Here is a 13,642-nt window from a genome sequence, read left to right on the forward strand (position 1 = left end):
AAAACAGTGGATGCCACTGCTACATAAGTGGAGAAAAAAAACGAGTAAGTGCGCTGGTTACTAATGAATATTAATGGAATAAATATGTGAAATAAATAGATAAATACCAAGTGTCACACCAGCCTGCCTATATACCCCAGTACATAAATGTCAAAATCTACATTGACACCATATAATACTGGCGTGACAGGTACCTAATATAAAACAAACTTAATAACTTGTGACCATTGGTGAAAATGTCTATAGATCATAACTTAACATGCACAATCTCGATAGATCATAAATACATGTGCTGGTGCAATTAAGTCCTTGTGATTAATATGCACTGCAAAATCCACAACAATTGCACGGACATCCAGTGAAATAATATTCAGTGATGAATGCTGTTGATGATCCGCCTTCACCGGCTATATGTGTGGACACCCAAAAGTGCTCAAAAGATGTCAGCTTACCACAAGTAGTTGAAAAAAGTGGTCAAATGCGCTTCACAGCAAGGTGAACCTTGCTACCAACGAATGAATGTGAAGATAATGGAACAACCTCTTAACCCATGGAGACTCAAGACGGCATATGCAAATGAAGAAATAGGATCCGAAATAGTGTAATCCTGTTTATTAACTTAAACATTTTAAACATAAAAAGCCAAGTGGCTGCTTACTTGGGGAGTGCCAAAGGCCCGGCACTGAGGCTGGATGGCATGGTATAAATTGGGGAGAAGGTCCTGTCTCGTGTGTGCTGGCGTGCGTTCCAACTTTCACAGCGGTGAGCCAGAGGGACCGGTAGTGACGTAAGTACGTGACCAGGAGCCGCCTCGACATACGTTTCATATGACACGTCTTCAGGAAGCGTACCTGGTCACTGGATGTATTGGTTTATATGTGTCTGTCAATTAAACCAGCAGGGGGAGGAGAAGTTTGGAAACTTTCACCGCCTCAGTCCCAGTCCGAATGGCATTTTTTCAATGTACTCTAATGCCGTGTACTTTTTTCATCGGAAAAAAAACGATTGTGTGTGAGCCCCATGGGACTTTTTTCCATTGGTGTAAAAAAATAGAACATGTTTTAAATTTTTCCGATGGAAAAAAAAAACATAGTAAATTACGATCGTCTGTGTGGAATTCCATCGGAGAAAAATCCATGCATGCTCAGAATCAAGTCGACGCATGCTCGGAAGCATTGAACTTCATTTTTCTCAGGTCGTCGTAGTGTTTTACGTCACCACATTTTGGACGGTCAGAATTTAGTCTGATAGTGTGTATGCAAGACTGATGAAAGTCAGCTTCATCGGAATTCCGACGTAAAATTCCATCAGAAATCTGATCGGCATAACAGACCATATTGTCCAGACAAAGTAGCAGTTAGAGGGTTGTGACAAATAATTTAACACTGACAGGGTGCTTACAATGGTCAACTTTTATTTATTTATGTAAAGGCTTTATCCAAAAATAATAAATAAAGTTGTTACTGTAAAATATAAAAAAATGTTAGCTGGAGTTCGGCTTGAATTTGCTAGTCAAGCCTACCTCAATCCACTAGTGCATTTAACACGACCCTCTCCCCAGATTCTGTTGTCCAAGAGTGTCTCCAGTGGAGTTAAGACACTCTTAGGCCGCATACACACGGTCGATCCATCCGATGAGAATGGTCCGACGAACCGTTATCATTGGTTCACCGCTGAAGCAGACCGATGGTCTAATGTGCGTACACACCATCAGTTCAAAAACCGATCGGGTCAGAACGCGGTGACGTAAAACACACAACGTGCTTAAAAAAACGAAGTTCAATGCTTCCAAGCATGCGTCGACTTGATTCTGAGCATGCGCAGGTTTTGAACCGATGCTTTTGTGTACTAACCATCGGTTTTGACCGTCCATCGGTTCGATTTTAAAGCAAGTTCTCTAACTTTTGTGCGAAGGACAACAGACCGATGGGCCATACACACGGTCGGTTTGGACCAATGAAACTGGACTTCAGGCCGTTTTCATCTGTTTGGACCGACAGTGTGTACGCGGCCTAACATTAAACAATTATCTTGTATAATTTTCCTATACATTTACCAAAACCATATAATATGAGGTCAAACCTAAACACTTTCAATTTGTATTCAATTGGGAAGGTCCTTGCATTACATACAGTAGTTAACCTCCCTGGTGGTATGATTATGTCAGGTTTTTGATGCTGAAAGCGGTAGAATTGTTTTGCAAATTGGAAATTTGGCGTTTTATATTTTAGGCCTGTAATTCTTAGAAATAACTCACTTAAATCTGTCCAACCAAGAGTCTAGTAGACATCCCGGGTATGATAAGGTTTGAAACACAAAATCATAAGGTATAATATAATAAATAATTATAAATAATTCTAACAAATAAGAATATAATAATAATAAAAATTATTCAATAATTTAATCAAATCAAAAACACTGAAATTTGCTCAGTTGCAGAATTGTCGCTGTCATTACTTTCAGTGTTTGATGACGAATTTCCCCACAAATTACTATCGCTCAATTTTGCAAGTGATTATAATTTATTATCGCTGTTTTCTAGCTGGTCTAAAACCAATTTTGACATAAAGGGACACTTTTTGGTTGCTATGGACAATGTCCAGTTTCCAGGCAGAAAGAACAGTTTTTATTATATAAAACTGCATGTAGGACACTGGGCAGACCACTAGGGACAAAGGGGTGTGTAATTATTTTATACAGTACTGTAATCTGTAAGATTATAGTATACTGTATGTGTACTGTGTTTTTATTTTTTTTAATTTGGCGACGATCTCCGCCCCTGTGCGTCATAACGTCGCAGGGAACGAAGCTCGGCGGCACTCGGGCACTGTGTGAATCGAGCAGAGGAGGAGACAGCTCGCTCACACAGCGGGGAGACATTGCAGGATCCAGGGACAAGGTAAGTAAACTCTGCCTGGATACTGCAATGCGATCCAGTGTCTGGCTCGAGGATACGGCTATTGGTACTGAAATTTCACCCCAAGCCCAACTCTGGATTACCGCCAGGGAGGTTAAAGGTAAATATAAATCAAATTGAATAGGAAGATTGTATAATGTATGGCCAGCTTAAGACAAGAAGTGTGTTACTGGCCAGATCACCAGGTGAAAATTAAAGTAATAAAAGTCTAAAATAAGAAAACTCAATGCAGTCACCACATTTAAGGGTTGGTAACATGAAATATCCTAAATTTTTGTTTTGCGGTCTAATACTGCTTTAACGAGGTTCTAAACCATCTCCTATACCCAGTAAAGTGAACAGCCTCAGATGATACACAGAGATTAAACAAATCATCCTACAAAAGTTTTACTTGTGTATCTGCAGTCTTCTCCTCTCTACACCCCTTCAAAAAGTCAGAGGGCAAGATTCACATAGAGATACGACGGTGTATCTCCCGATACACCATCGTATCTCAGAGTTGCGTCGGTCGTATCTATGCGACTGATTCATAGAATCAGTTACGCATAGATATGCCTAAGATCCGACAGGTGTAACTGTGTTACACCGTCGGATCTTAACTGCATTTTTAAAATGGCCGCTGGGGGGCGTTCTCGCTGATTTACGCAGAGAATATGTAAATCAGCGAGATACGCCAATTCACGAACGTACGCGGGCCCGACGCAGTCACTTTACGCCGTTTACGTAAGGGTTTTCCCGGCGTAAAGATAAAGCTGCCCAAAGCAGGCGCATCCTATGTTAAGTATGGACGTCGTGACCGCGGGAAATTTGAATTTTTTTACGTCGTTTGTGTAACTCGTTCGTGAATAGGGATTTACGTCGATTACGTTCACGTCGAAAACACCATCATAATTCGTAGCATGCGCACTGGGATTTTTCTAAGGCTGGCGCATGCGCAGTACGTTCGGCGCGTGGACGCGCCTAATTTAAATAGGAGACGCCCCCCTACCCGCCTATTTTGAATTAGGCCGCCCAATTTACGCTACGCCGCCGCAACTTAACACGCAAGTGCTTTGTGAATACAGCACTTCCGTGTAAAGTTACGGCGGCTTAACGTAAATAAGAAAAGTTACGCCGCCGCAACTTTGCGCACGGCTTTCTGAATCTAGCCCTGTATCTTTCTTCATCTGTCAGGAGCACTGGAGAGGCTACAGTTACAGTGTGTGAGAGCTGATTGGAGTAAAGGAATACATGGCATACACACAAGTCCCAGAGGGCAGCGGGGGGAGGAGGAGGGCTCGAGGCAGAAGAGGAAATTAAGTACCTCGCTGCAGCGAGGTTGGGACTGATGTTTACCTTTGTACTTCAAAAAAGGTAAGAAAAAAATTATATATATATATTCAAAAACGAGGGGGGGTGGGGTGGTCTTTAGTTTAAAGCAGAGTTCCACCCATTTAAAAGTCAGCAGCTACAAAAAGTGTAGCTGCTGACTTTTAATTATCAGACACTCACCTGTCCCACGGTTCAGCGATGCAGGTGTACAAAGCTCGGCTCCTCTTCCCCTCCTCTCTGCCACGCCAGCAATCTAATTGTTGGCGCTAGGCGGTGGCTTCACATCCGGGCACGCACTGTGCATGTGCAAGTCGCGCTGCACGCTGTGAATGGCTGGACAATCTTCTGGGACATGTGACATGTCTCAGAAGATTGCAGGGAGGGAGGGGAGAGGTGATCTTCCTTCCTGTGCTGCAGTGCCAGGGGAGGAAGTGGGAGCTAGGTGCCTGTCAAAACAGGGTACCCCCCCCCCAAAAAATATAACATGCCAAATGTGGCATGTCAGGGGGTCACCAGCACTTAAAGCAGAAGTTTCATGTTTGGCTGGAACTCCGCTTTAAGACCTAATTGTATAGTTGAGTGGAACTTAGGTGTTGGGCCTCATGCGCACTGGAATTTAAAGCGGATGCTCACCCAAAACCTCCAGTGTCACATTTGACACCTTTCAGGGCAGAGGGGGTGCAGATATCTGTATAAAACAGGTATTTGCACCACTTCCGGGTATAGACTCCCAAGGGAGTCTGGCCCCTCCACGTCACCCCCCCCCCATTGTGTTCTGGGAAACACTCGGCTCCCAGAACACAACAAGGACCAGTGGGAACTGCACAGCGTGACTCGCGCATGCGCAGTAGGGAACCGGGCAGTGAAGCCGCAGCGCTTCACTTCCCGATTTCCTTACCGCGAATGTCGGCGGGGAAGCCGAGAGCCGAGCTACCGCTCGGCTTCGGCTGCCGACGTTGCGGGCGACTTGGACAGGTAGGTGTTAATTTGGTAGCTGCTGGCTTTTAAAAAAAATGTTTTCAGGTGAACCCCCGCTTTAAAATAACGTTATAAAAACACCAATGTATGAGCTGTGGAAATTTGCCACTCCATTTTTTAATTAAAGTGCGTTTTTGAAAGGCCCTACCACCCATTCCCACACTCTATACTAAACACACACTGCATGACAGCATTCTAAATTTCGATATCTGGCAGCTGTTGTTCATTCTAGGGATTATGCTGTACATATGAGCTATCAAAATCTGATGCCCAAGTGACTTATTTCTACTGGACTCTCAGCATGCAGATAAACTAGAATGATATTTAAATATATCAGTAATATGTCAGATCAGAAAGAATATAAATTATAAGGACTTACGCTGTGAAACAATTGACTTCAACTTAATGTAACCTCACTTCATAACCTGTTCATTAAATAAATATAGCTTTCCTGAAGCGGAACCCCAAGCAGTAGATTTATTCAGTTATGTATTCATAAAGTAATCATATTTAAATACAACTAGAGAACATAAATCTGCCTTTATTTTAGCTTCTTGTGATCCACTTTTACTGTAGGTATCTGACTGTGAGAGATTGCCAGCAGTTTGAGCCAATCAAGCTGTACTGCATTACAAAGTGTTGTCGGCCTAACAGTGGAGTCTTGCTAACAGGAGGAGATTGTAGCAGGATTAATAATCTCATGTTCTCTCATTGTCCAATCAGCAAGCTGGGAGCACAATTATTAACATTACACATACAGCATTCTAATCCCAACACTGCATTTAGATTGTTCCCTGGAGGTCAGCTATGTACAAATATTCTGCAATTAGTTTGCACATTATGATGATAACTATTTCCCTGCCAGTTATCCAGAAATTGTATTGGCCCTTGTCCTTTACCTATTATTTATTTAATTTCTGCTTGGCATGTACAATTATGAAATCTTAAACATTCAGTCTAACAATGGACTTGATTTAGAGAAATCCATCTACCACAGCAGGGTTTGGAAAGGATAGCTTTGAAATCTTTCTGGGACCTGATTTTATACTCTATTGAACAAAGCATTTTAGCTTTGAACAATCAATGGACTTTATTATCAAAGTGTACAAAATAAGAACTTTCTGTGTTGCCCAATAATATCCAATTACATTAACATTGCTCTGAAAAATAAGAGTCTAAAATCCATAATTCTCACAGGTGGCTATGGCTATGAAGCAACAGAAAACATTGCTTATTTGAGCACATTAATAAACTAAGCTCAAAGCCTTCAGTAGTGTTCTTTGTTAGTATGCCATGCAGAAGGACTGTAATGAAGAATGAGTAAAAAGAAGTAAAAGCATTATAATTTAGTGAAGTAAATCTCCCCCTGTGTTCCCATCCAGCCAAAAAGAAGACTACTCATGTTACAGTATTAAAAAAAAATGTTTTTCAAAAGGAACAGTTTTGCAACAAATACTTTATTTTAATAACTTAATTTACATACTGTATGTTTAAAAACCCTATCAGTTTTTTTTTCCAGATAAATCCTGAGATTTGCCTTCACTTCCTGTCCTACATATGTACCAGGGACATATGTTACCATTAAATGATTTGCATTTAATTTTTTTTTCCCACCACTGACTCAGTGACCATAGTCATCAAGCACATTTTTTTTTCTATCTAGCAGGGAAACAGACAGCAATTAAAACTTGATTGATGTTCTAGTCCTTCCCTTCTAGTCTATTAAAAACAAACAAAATAAAGTTTGGGCTATACATACAATTTAAAACAAAATCTAAAGTTATGGTCCTCCTGTCTTTTTCCATAATATGCAAGTACGCACCACATATTTGCACATTATGGTATATTTACCTGCCAAAGTATACCTTACAGTAATATGACTACTGCATCCTCCATTGTCACTCTGCTGCCACTGCTGACATATTTAACTGGCCTTCTCCCATGTCTGTCATCTTCAACCATTTTGTTTGGCCAGCCACAATGCCAAAACACTAGGGTTAATTCATCCCAGCACTCAAGGCATGATAAGAATGTACACTGAGCTACATAAGCACAGCTTAGTATACATTTAGAACAAACATTGCTGACAGGCAGAAAATGAGCTTCTAAGACAGTGTTTCTCAGCTCCAGTCCTCAAGGCGCACCAACAGGTCATGTTTTCAGGATTTCCCTCAGTTGAAACGGCTGTGGGAATTACTAAGGCAGTGAACCTGATCAAATCACCTGTGCAAAATAATGGAAAGCCTGAAAACATGACCTGTTGGGGCGCCTTGAGGACTGGAGTTGAGAAACACTGTTCTAAGACATACAGAGACTCTTCTAAAAAAAAAGCCAACCTGCCAGAAATTTTTCATCTGAAAGTTGAAGTTTATATATGAATATTTTTACATAGTTACAGTGCAGCTTAAACCAATGCAAGTATGCATGTTCCATACTTGTGGCATCCCCTTGGAAGCTGGAAATCACTGTAGTAGGCACTGCTTCTAAAGTTATTGCTTCTAGGTCTTGTGCCGAGAAGCTGCCCTGTTGGATAGTCAACACAGGATGTCACTTGCTTGGCACGGGAGCCACTCTGAGAACACCTTCTCAATGAATGTAAACCATTCTCTGATTGGATGAGGTGGAGATATGGTGTGGTGACACTACGATCTCCACCTCATCTAATCAGAGAATGCTTTGTATTCATTAAAAAAAAATGAAAGTTCTCTGAATGGCTCTCAAGGTGAGTGAGCAATGTTCTGTGTTCACCAAGCTGCAGGACAGCAACTCAGCATGGGACCAGAAGCTAACGGCAATCACTGTAGTAGACATGCCTACTACAGTGATTTCATGATTTCAATTGTCAACGGGGATCAGCCAGGTATGAAACATGCGTATCTACATTGTTCCAAACTTACCCAAGTAACTATATGAAAATTGTAATGTCTAAACTTCAGCTTTAACGCAGGACTAAGCCCTCATACACGTTTGCAGACAAAGAAGCCACCATTTAAATCTGCAGTTGCCATGGTGCTACACATTTGATCATTTATAACACTAACCATTTCAAGATTAAAAGTTCAGGTGAAAGCTGACATTGACACAATGATATACAATACAATGAGAGCATCAAAAATCAAGGCATCCAAGTTATTTTAATCTTGCAAACGTTTCTTTGCAAATTAGCAATGATACCCAATACTATCATTACATGTAAAAACTACAAACAGTTCTCAGATTAGAAGTTTTGTTTAATATAATTTTCCTTAATTTTGTTTTAAAAGGAAGGAAGGAGTTTAATACAGGCCATTGCATTTTATACTAGTGCAAATCCATCTTCTAGGCTAAAGAGAAGGCTAGAACGTTTTATTTTGTATGCGGTAATTGTGATTCCTTTAACTTGGGACATGTACTGTGGGCCAAATCCACAAAGACCCGGCGTAACGGCGAAATTCTAATTTAAGTTACACTGCCTTAAAATTTCTACCTAAGTGCCCGATCCACAAAGCACTTACCTAGAAATTTCAGGCCGTCTAACTTAAATTCCGCCGGCGCAAGCAGTTCCTCATTTCATGGGGGCGATTCCCATTTAAATGAGGCGCGCTCCCGCGCCGGCCGTACTGCGCATGCTCGTGACATCATTTTCCCTACGTGCATAGCGCGAAATTACGTTACACCGGGCTTTGTGGATTGCGACGGGTCAATAAAGTTGCGTCGAAAAAAAAAAAGATACGGCACGAAAAAAAAAATCTAATTTGAAAAAAAACGCGTCGCTGGACAGAAGGGTCTGCTTTTACATGGTGTACTAACTTTACACCATGTAAAAACAGCCCTAATTTTGCGTATGCAACTTAATACTTACGGAGAAAAAACGAAGCAGAAAAGCTTCGTGGATCTCCGTAAGTGCTAATTTGCATACCCGAGGCGGCATTTCGACACAAAATGCCCCCAGCGGCGGATGCGGTACTGCATCCTAAGATCCGGCAGTGTAATTCAATTACACATGCCGGATCTTCTCCCTAACTATGGAAAACTGATTCTGTGGATCAGTTCCATAGTTAGGACCAGGGATACGACGGAGTAACAGCAGTTACTCCGTCGTATCTCTTTTGAGGATTTGGCCCTGTATTTCTAACTGGGATTAGCTAAAATGGTAAGGTGCACATTGTCAGAGTTAGGTATTTCTAAAACTTCTGTGTCAGGTCAGACAGGTGATAATTTTGCTTTGCTAGCAGCTCTATCACAGAAATGTAACTTCCATTACCACTTGTGGTAGCTGCTCTGCTACTGCTCAAATTCTGCTGAAACTCATTTGCCAGCAAGGCAGTGACATATTGCTGGTTTGGGCAGCAGAGATAATGTAAGTTGAGTTTTAGAGCTTTTGTAGCTGGTAAAAGGTTGTCGACAAAGCAATTGCTTGTGTAACGTAACACAGTATTTATCTGTGATTAAAATGTCACTATTGGCAGAGTTAAAGTATGACGCTGCCCATAATTTTAGTAGGCTGTTGAATATGCGGGCACATTATGACTGTCTCAGGAAAGGCATTTGGCCAATCAGGGGCATAAACGTAAACACTAATGGGGAAAATTACTGATTATTGCCCCCTGCTGAAGACTAAGCTATGTTTGCTGAAGTCTATTATACTGTATCTCTTTTTAAAGGAAACATGTAATAAGAGAAATATAGGGGCTGCCATTGCTGACCACCTTGAAAGAATTCTAGTTGTCTGCCTACCTGTAGCTTCAAAGATTTACAGTCACAAATCCAGTACAACTATGCAGGTTAGGAAGTCTGCATTGAAAAGTGAACTTCTGATCTGCATACTTGTTTCAATCAGAGGCTGACTGGACAGTATGATAATCAAGCAGGTCGAATTTTCAGAAAAACTGGTCAGCAATGGAAATCATATTTTTTTTTTCTCAGTACAAGCTGTCCTCAAAGAGAGGAAATCACTACAAAGTGTTAGGAAGTCTTCTCTTAGACAGTTTCCACTGGAACACATGCCACCATTTGAAGATTTTCATGCCTGGTTTTGTTATATACGTCTTGTCTAATTGTATGACCTACCATTAAAGGGGGACTCCACTCAAAACTTTAAGAATCGGTCATTCTCTTCCTCCCCCAACTTGCAACTGTTTTTCAGATTTGTTTGGGGGGTTGGGGGAGGAGTACCTTTTTTGACTTCCTCAATCCTTGCCTAGGTAAGGATGATGTCACCTTGTCCTGTCCCCTTTCTTGCATGCAGCACCCCAATGCCGCGTACACACGATCAGTCCATCCGATGAGAACGGACCGATGAACCGTTTTCATTGGTTAACCAATGAAGCTGACTGATGGTCCATCGCGCCTACACACCATCGGTTAAAAAAAACTATCGTGTCAGAACGCGGTGACGTAAAACACAACGACGTGCTGAAAAAAACGAAGTTCAATGCTTCCAAGCATGCGTCGACTTGATTCTGAGCATGCGTGGATTTTCAACCGATGGTCGTGCCTACTAATGATTGTTTTTTTCCTATCGGTTAGGAATCCATCGGTTAAATTTAAAACAAGTTGGCTTTTTTTTAACCGATGGTTAAATTATCAATGGCGCCCACACACGATCGGTTTTGACCAATGAAAACGGTCCATCAGACCATTCTCAATGGTTTAACCGATCGTATGTACGCAGCATGAGACATGGGTCACATCACACCACAAAAAAACACAGCCAGCTCCAAAATCCAAGACGGCGACTCTTGGGATCAAGCAGCAGAGAGAATAATCAATTGCAGGAAGTTATTTGCTACAGTATTTGTAGCGGTTGACTTTAATTTTTAAATACTGGATGAAGTTCATCCCTAAGTAATCCCACATACTGAAAAATTAGGTCTTCAACGTCCAATTAAGCATCCATGACTGCACAAGTGTAAACATATCACCCCTCAATAAAAACAATCAAATGTGGTTTACACATCATATAGCCTAAGTCAGGTAGCACTGAAATATGCCCTTAACAAGTAACATTTAAAGTACATTTTAGCCAAAAAAAACTTTCTGTAGTGTATTTGACATTATGCATATATTCTGCAAAAGGCTTAAAAAAATAATGGACATGAAATGAAATACTGAGCATACACATATCATTAAAAATATCAGGATCTCTGATTGTATTCAGTATTTTCTATAGTTGGTACTACAGAAGCTTGCGTTTTTTTTTTGTACAGTGTGTTCCTCATTACCATCACACATAATACATTTTTATCCAATCACACTGTAAAAACTTTGGTTTCTTAATATTAGCACATATGCTACAACTTTTCTGCAAACAATCAATATATTTCCAACCTGTCCCATTGCTTCCCTTTCGATTTATCTCAAAAGAAGCAGTTGATAGTGATTACATAATGCTTACACACAGTTTAATTTTTTTTTGTAGATCCAATCTCATGAGATTGAAATATGCATTGTTTAGGTTAGGTTATTCATTTGAGAAGGATTGTGTCCTTATAATCCTTTTTAGAGTTGGCTATTCATTATATATTTTTCTTTTACGATATTCCTTTAATTTTTCCAAAACCATATAATATGAGGTCAAACCTAAACACTTTCAAATTGTATGCAATCGGGCAGGCCCTTATGCGGCGCACACACGATCGGAAATTCCGACAAGAAAAGTCCAATGTGAGCTTTTGGTCGGAAATTCCGACTGTGTGTATGCTCCATCGGACTTTTGCTGTCGGAATTTCTGCCAACAAAAGATTGAGAGCAGGTTCTCAATTTTTCCGATGGAAAAAGTTCCTATCGGAAGATCCGCTCATCTGTGTGCAATTCTGACGTGTGAAAAAACATGCATGCTCAGAATCAAGCAGAAGAGCCGAACTGCCTATCGAACTTCATTGATCTCGGGTCACCGTATGTCTTGTACGTCACTGCGTTCTTGAGGGTCGGAATTTCCGACAAGATTTGTGTGACTGTGTGTATGCTACACAAGTTTGTGCCAACCTTCCATCAGAAAAAATCTACGGTTTTCTTGTCGGAATTTCCGATCGTGTGTACGCGGCATTACACTACATAGTTGAAGGTAAATCTAAAGGAAATTGAACAAGAACATTGTATAATGTGTAGCCAGCATAACAGGTATGCAATACCAACAGGAGGTGATGGTTCTGTGGTGGTTGAACAACATTTCCCATCATGCCCTGCTCAATACTGCATGCCTATTTATTTGGCATTTAATTATCAGTATGCAACAAGCCACATTTTTTTTGTCACTTTACATATCTAAAATGTGACTAGAAAAGAAACCTTGCTAACTGGTTAAAATAAAATGGCGTAATGAGTTTATAAAGACAGCAGATGAGTCCAATAAACATTGTTCTAGTGCCACATTAGAAGATGGTCAGAGATTAGCCGCAGTAAGATTCACATTTCAAGTTATTTATAGAGGGATTAAATGACTTCATTTTCCAATACACATAAAACACACCTAAATTCAAAGCAACTACTATAAAGGAGATAACTGCAAACTGCAATCAAATTTAGATTAAGACATTCCCTTCTTTATGACACGCACAAATCTAATTAAAATACCATTTTGGTCCAATGCATGTCTTCCCTAAACTGCTGTAATTTTTAGATAATGGTACCAGCAAAACAGTTTTCTTCTCCTAGATAGATCAATGTAACTAGAAGCAGAAAAAGTATTCTCTAAAGTAACATTTAATTATTGACACACTTCAGGTAAAATTAGTGTCATTACTGCAAATCAGGGGTAGCTAATTGCAACTTAAGAAATGTTTTAATTACCTTCAGCGGTGCTTTCTGTCATAGCGTTGATTAAGTACTGAGAAATCAATGGCAGTAACAGGTCATATGTCTTCAGGGTGGAGACGCACAATTAATAGTTGGGACTTTTCTTGGGTAGGAGTCTGTGTTTTCGTAACTCAGTTCCTTCCTTTTTGATGCTGCCTGGAGCTTCTTTAAATTCAGCGTCTCCTCCTGAGGCTTCTCACAGGTCAGTAAGTCCTAGGATCAAACTATGGGTTTCCAGGTCACTACTTGTTAAGTTTCACAGTCCTTTCGAGGATCCCTAATAATATTAGGCATACAACTCAAGAAAGAACTACAATTCTGAGACAGCAAAAAAGTAAAGGAACTGAATAGAGCCAGTCAAGGCCCTGCAGCTTGTCTCATAACAACTGCACTGGCACAGGGGACAGATCTCAGAGTGTCTTGTAACATTATCCATTAATGTTCAGGTTTATTCTTAGCCGACTTGCTCTGTGCATTCTTCTTGGCCTTATTTGGTTGAGGGTGGATCCCATCTGTGTGGTCTGTCAGACACTTATGTCATTCACTCCTTCAGTGCTGTATCACTTAGGACCCTCAACTGTCCACTACATTACAGGCCTGATTGATGCAGGCTATAATGTGTGTTACAATGTCACTATTTATTTACTTTTCCTATATTGT

The 13,642-nt window shown here is 40.5% G+C and overlaps 1 protein-coding gene across 1 annotated transcript in view; it reads right to left on the minus strand.

The window, feature by feature from the left end:
* TRDN (triadin) overlaps positions 1 to 13,403 on the minus strand; it is a 299,517-nt gene extending 286,114 nt beyond the window's left edge. Inside the window, exon 1 of the mRNA XM_040347781.1 lies at positions 12,977 to 13,403. Coding sequence (XP_040203715.1) covers positions 12,977 to 12,998 — 22 coding nt within the window. The 5' untranslated portion in view covers positions 12,999 to 13,403. The remainder of the gene's footprint in view (positions 1 to 12,976) is intronic.
* Positions 13,404 to 13,642: the final 239 nt, after the last annotated feature.

The sequence above is a fragment of the Rana temporaria genome, chromosome 4 (assembly GCF_905171775.1).
Source record: "Rana temporaria chromosome 4, aRanTem1.1, whole genome shotgun sequence".
In the NCBI taxonomy this organism is placed as follows: domain Eukaryota; kingdom Metazoa; phylum Chordata; class Amphibia; order Anura; family Ranidae; genus Rana; species Rana temporaria.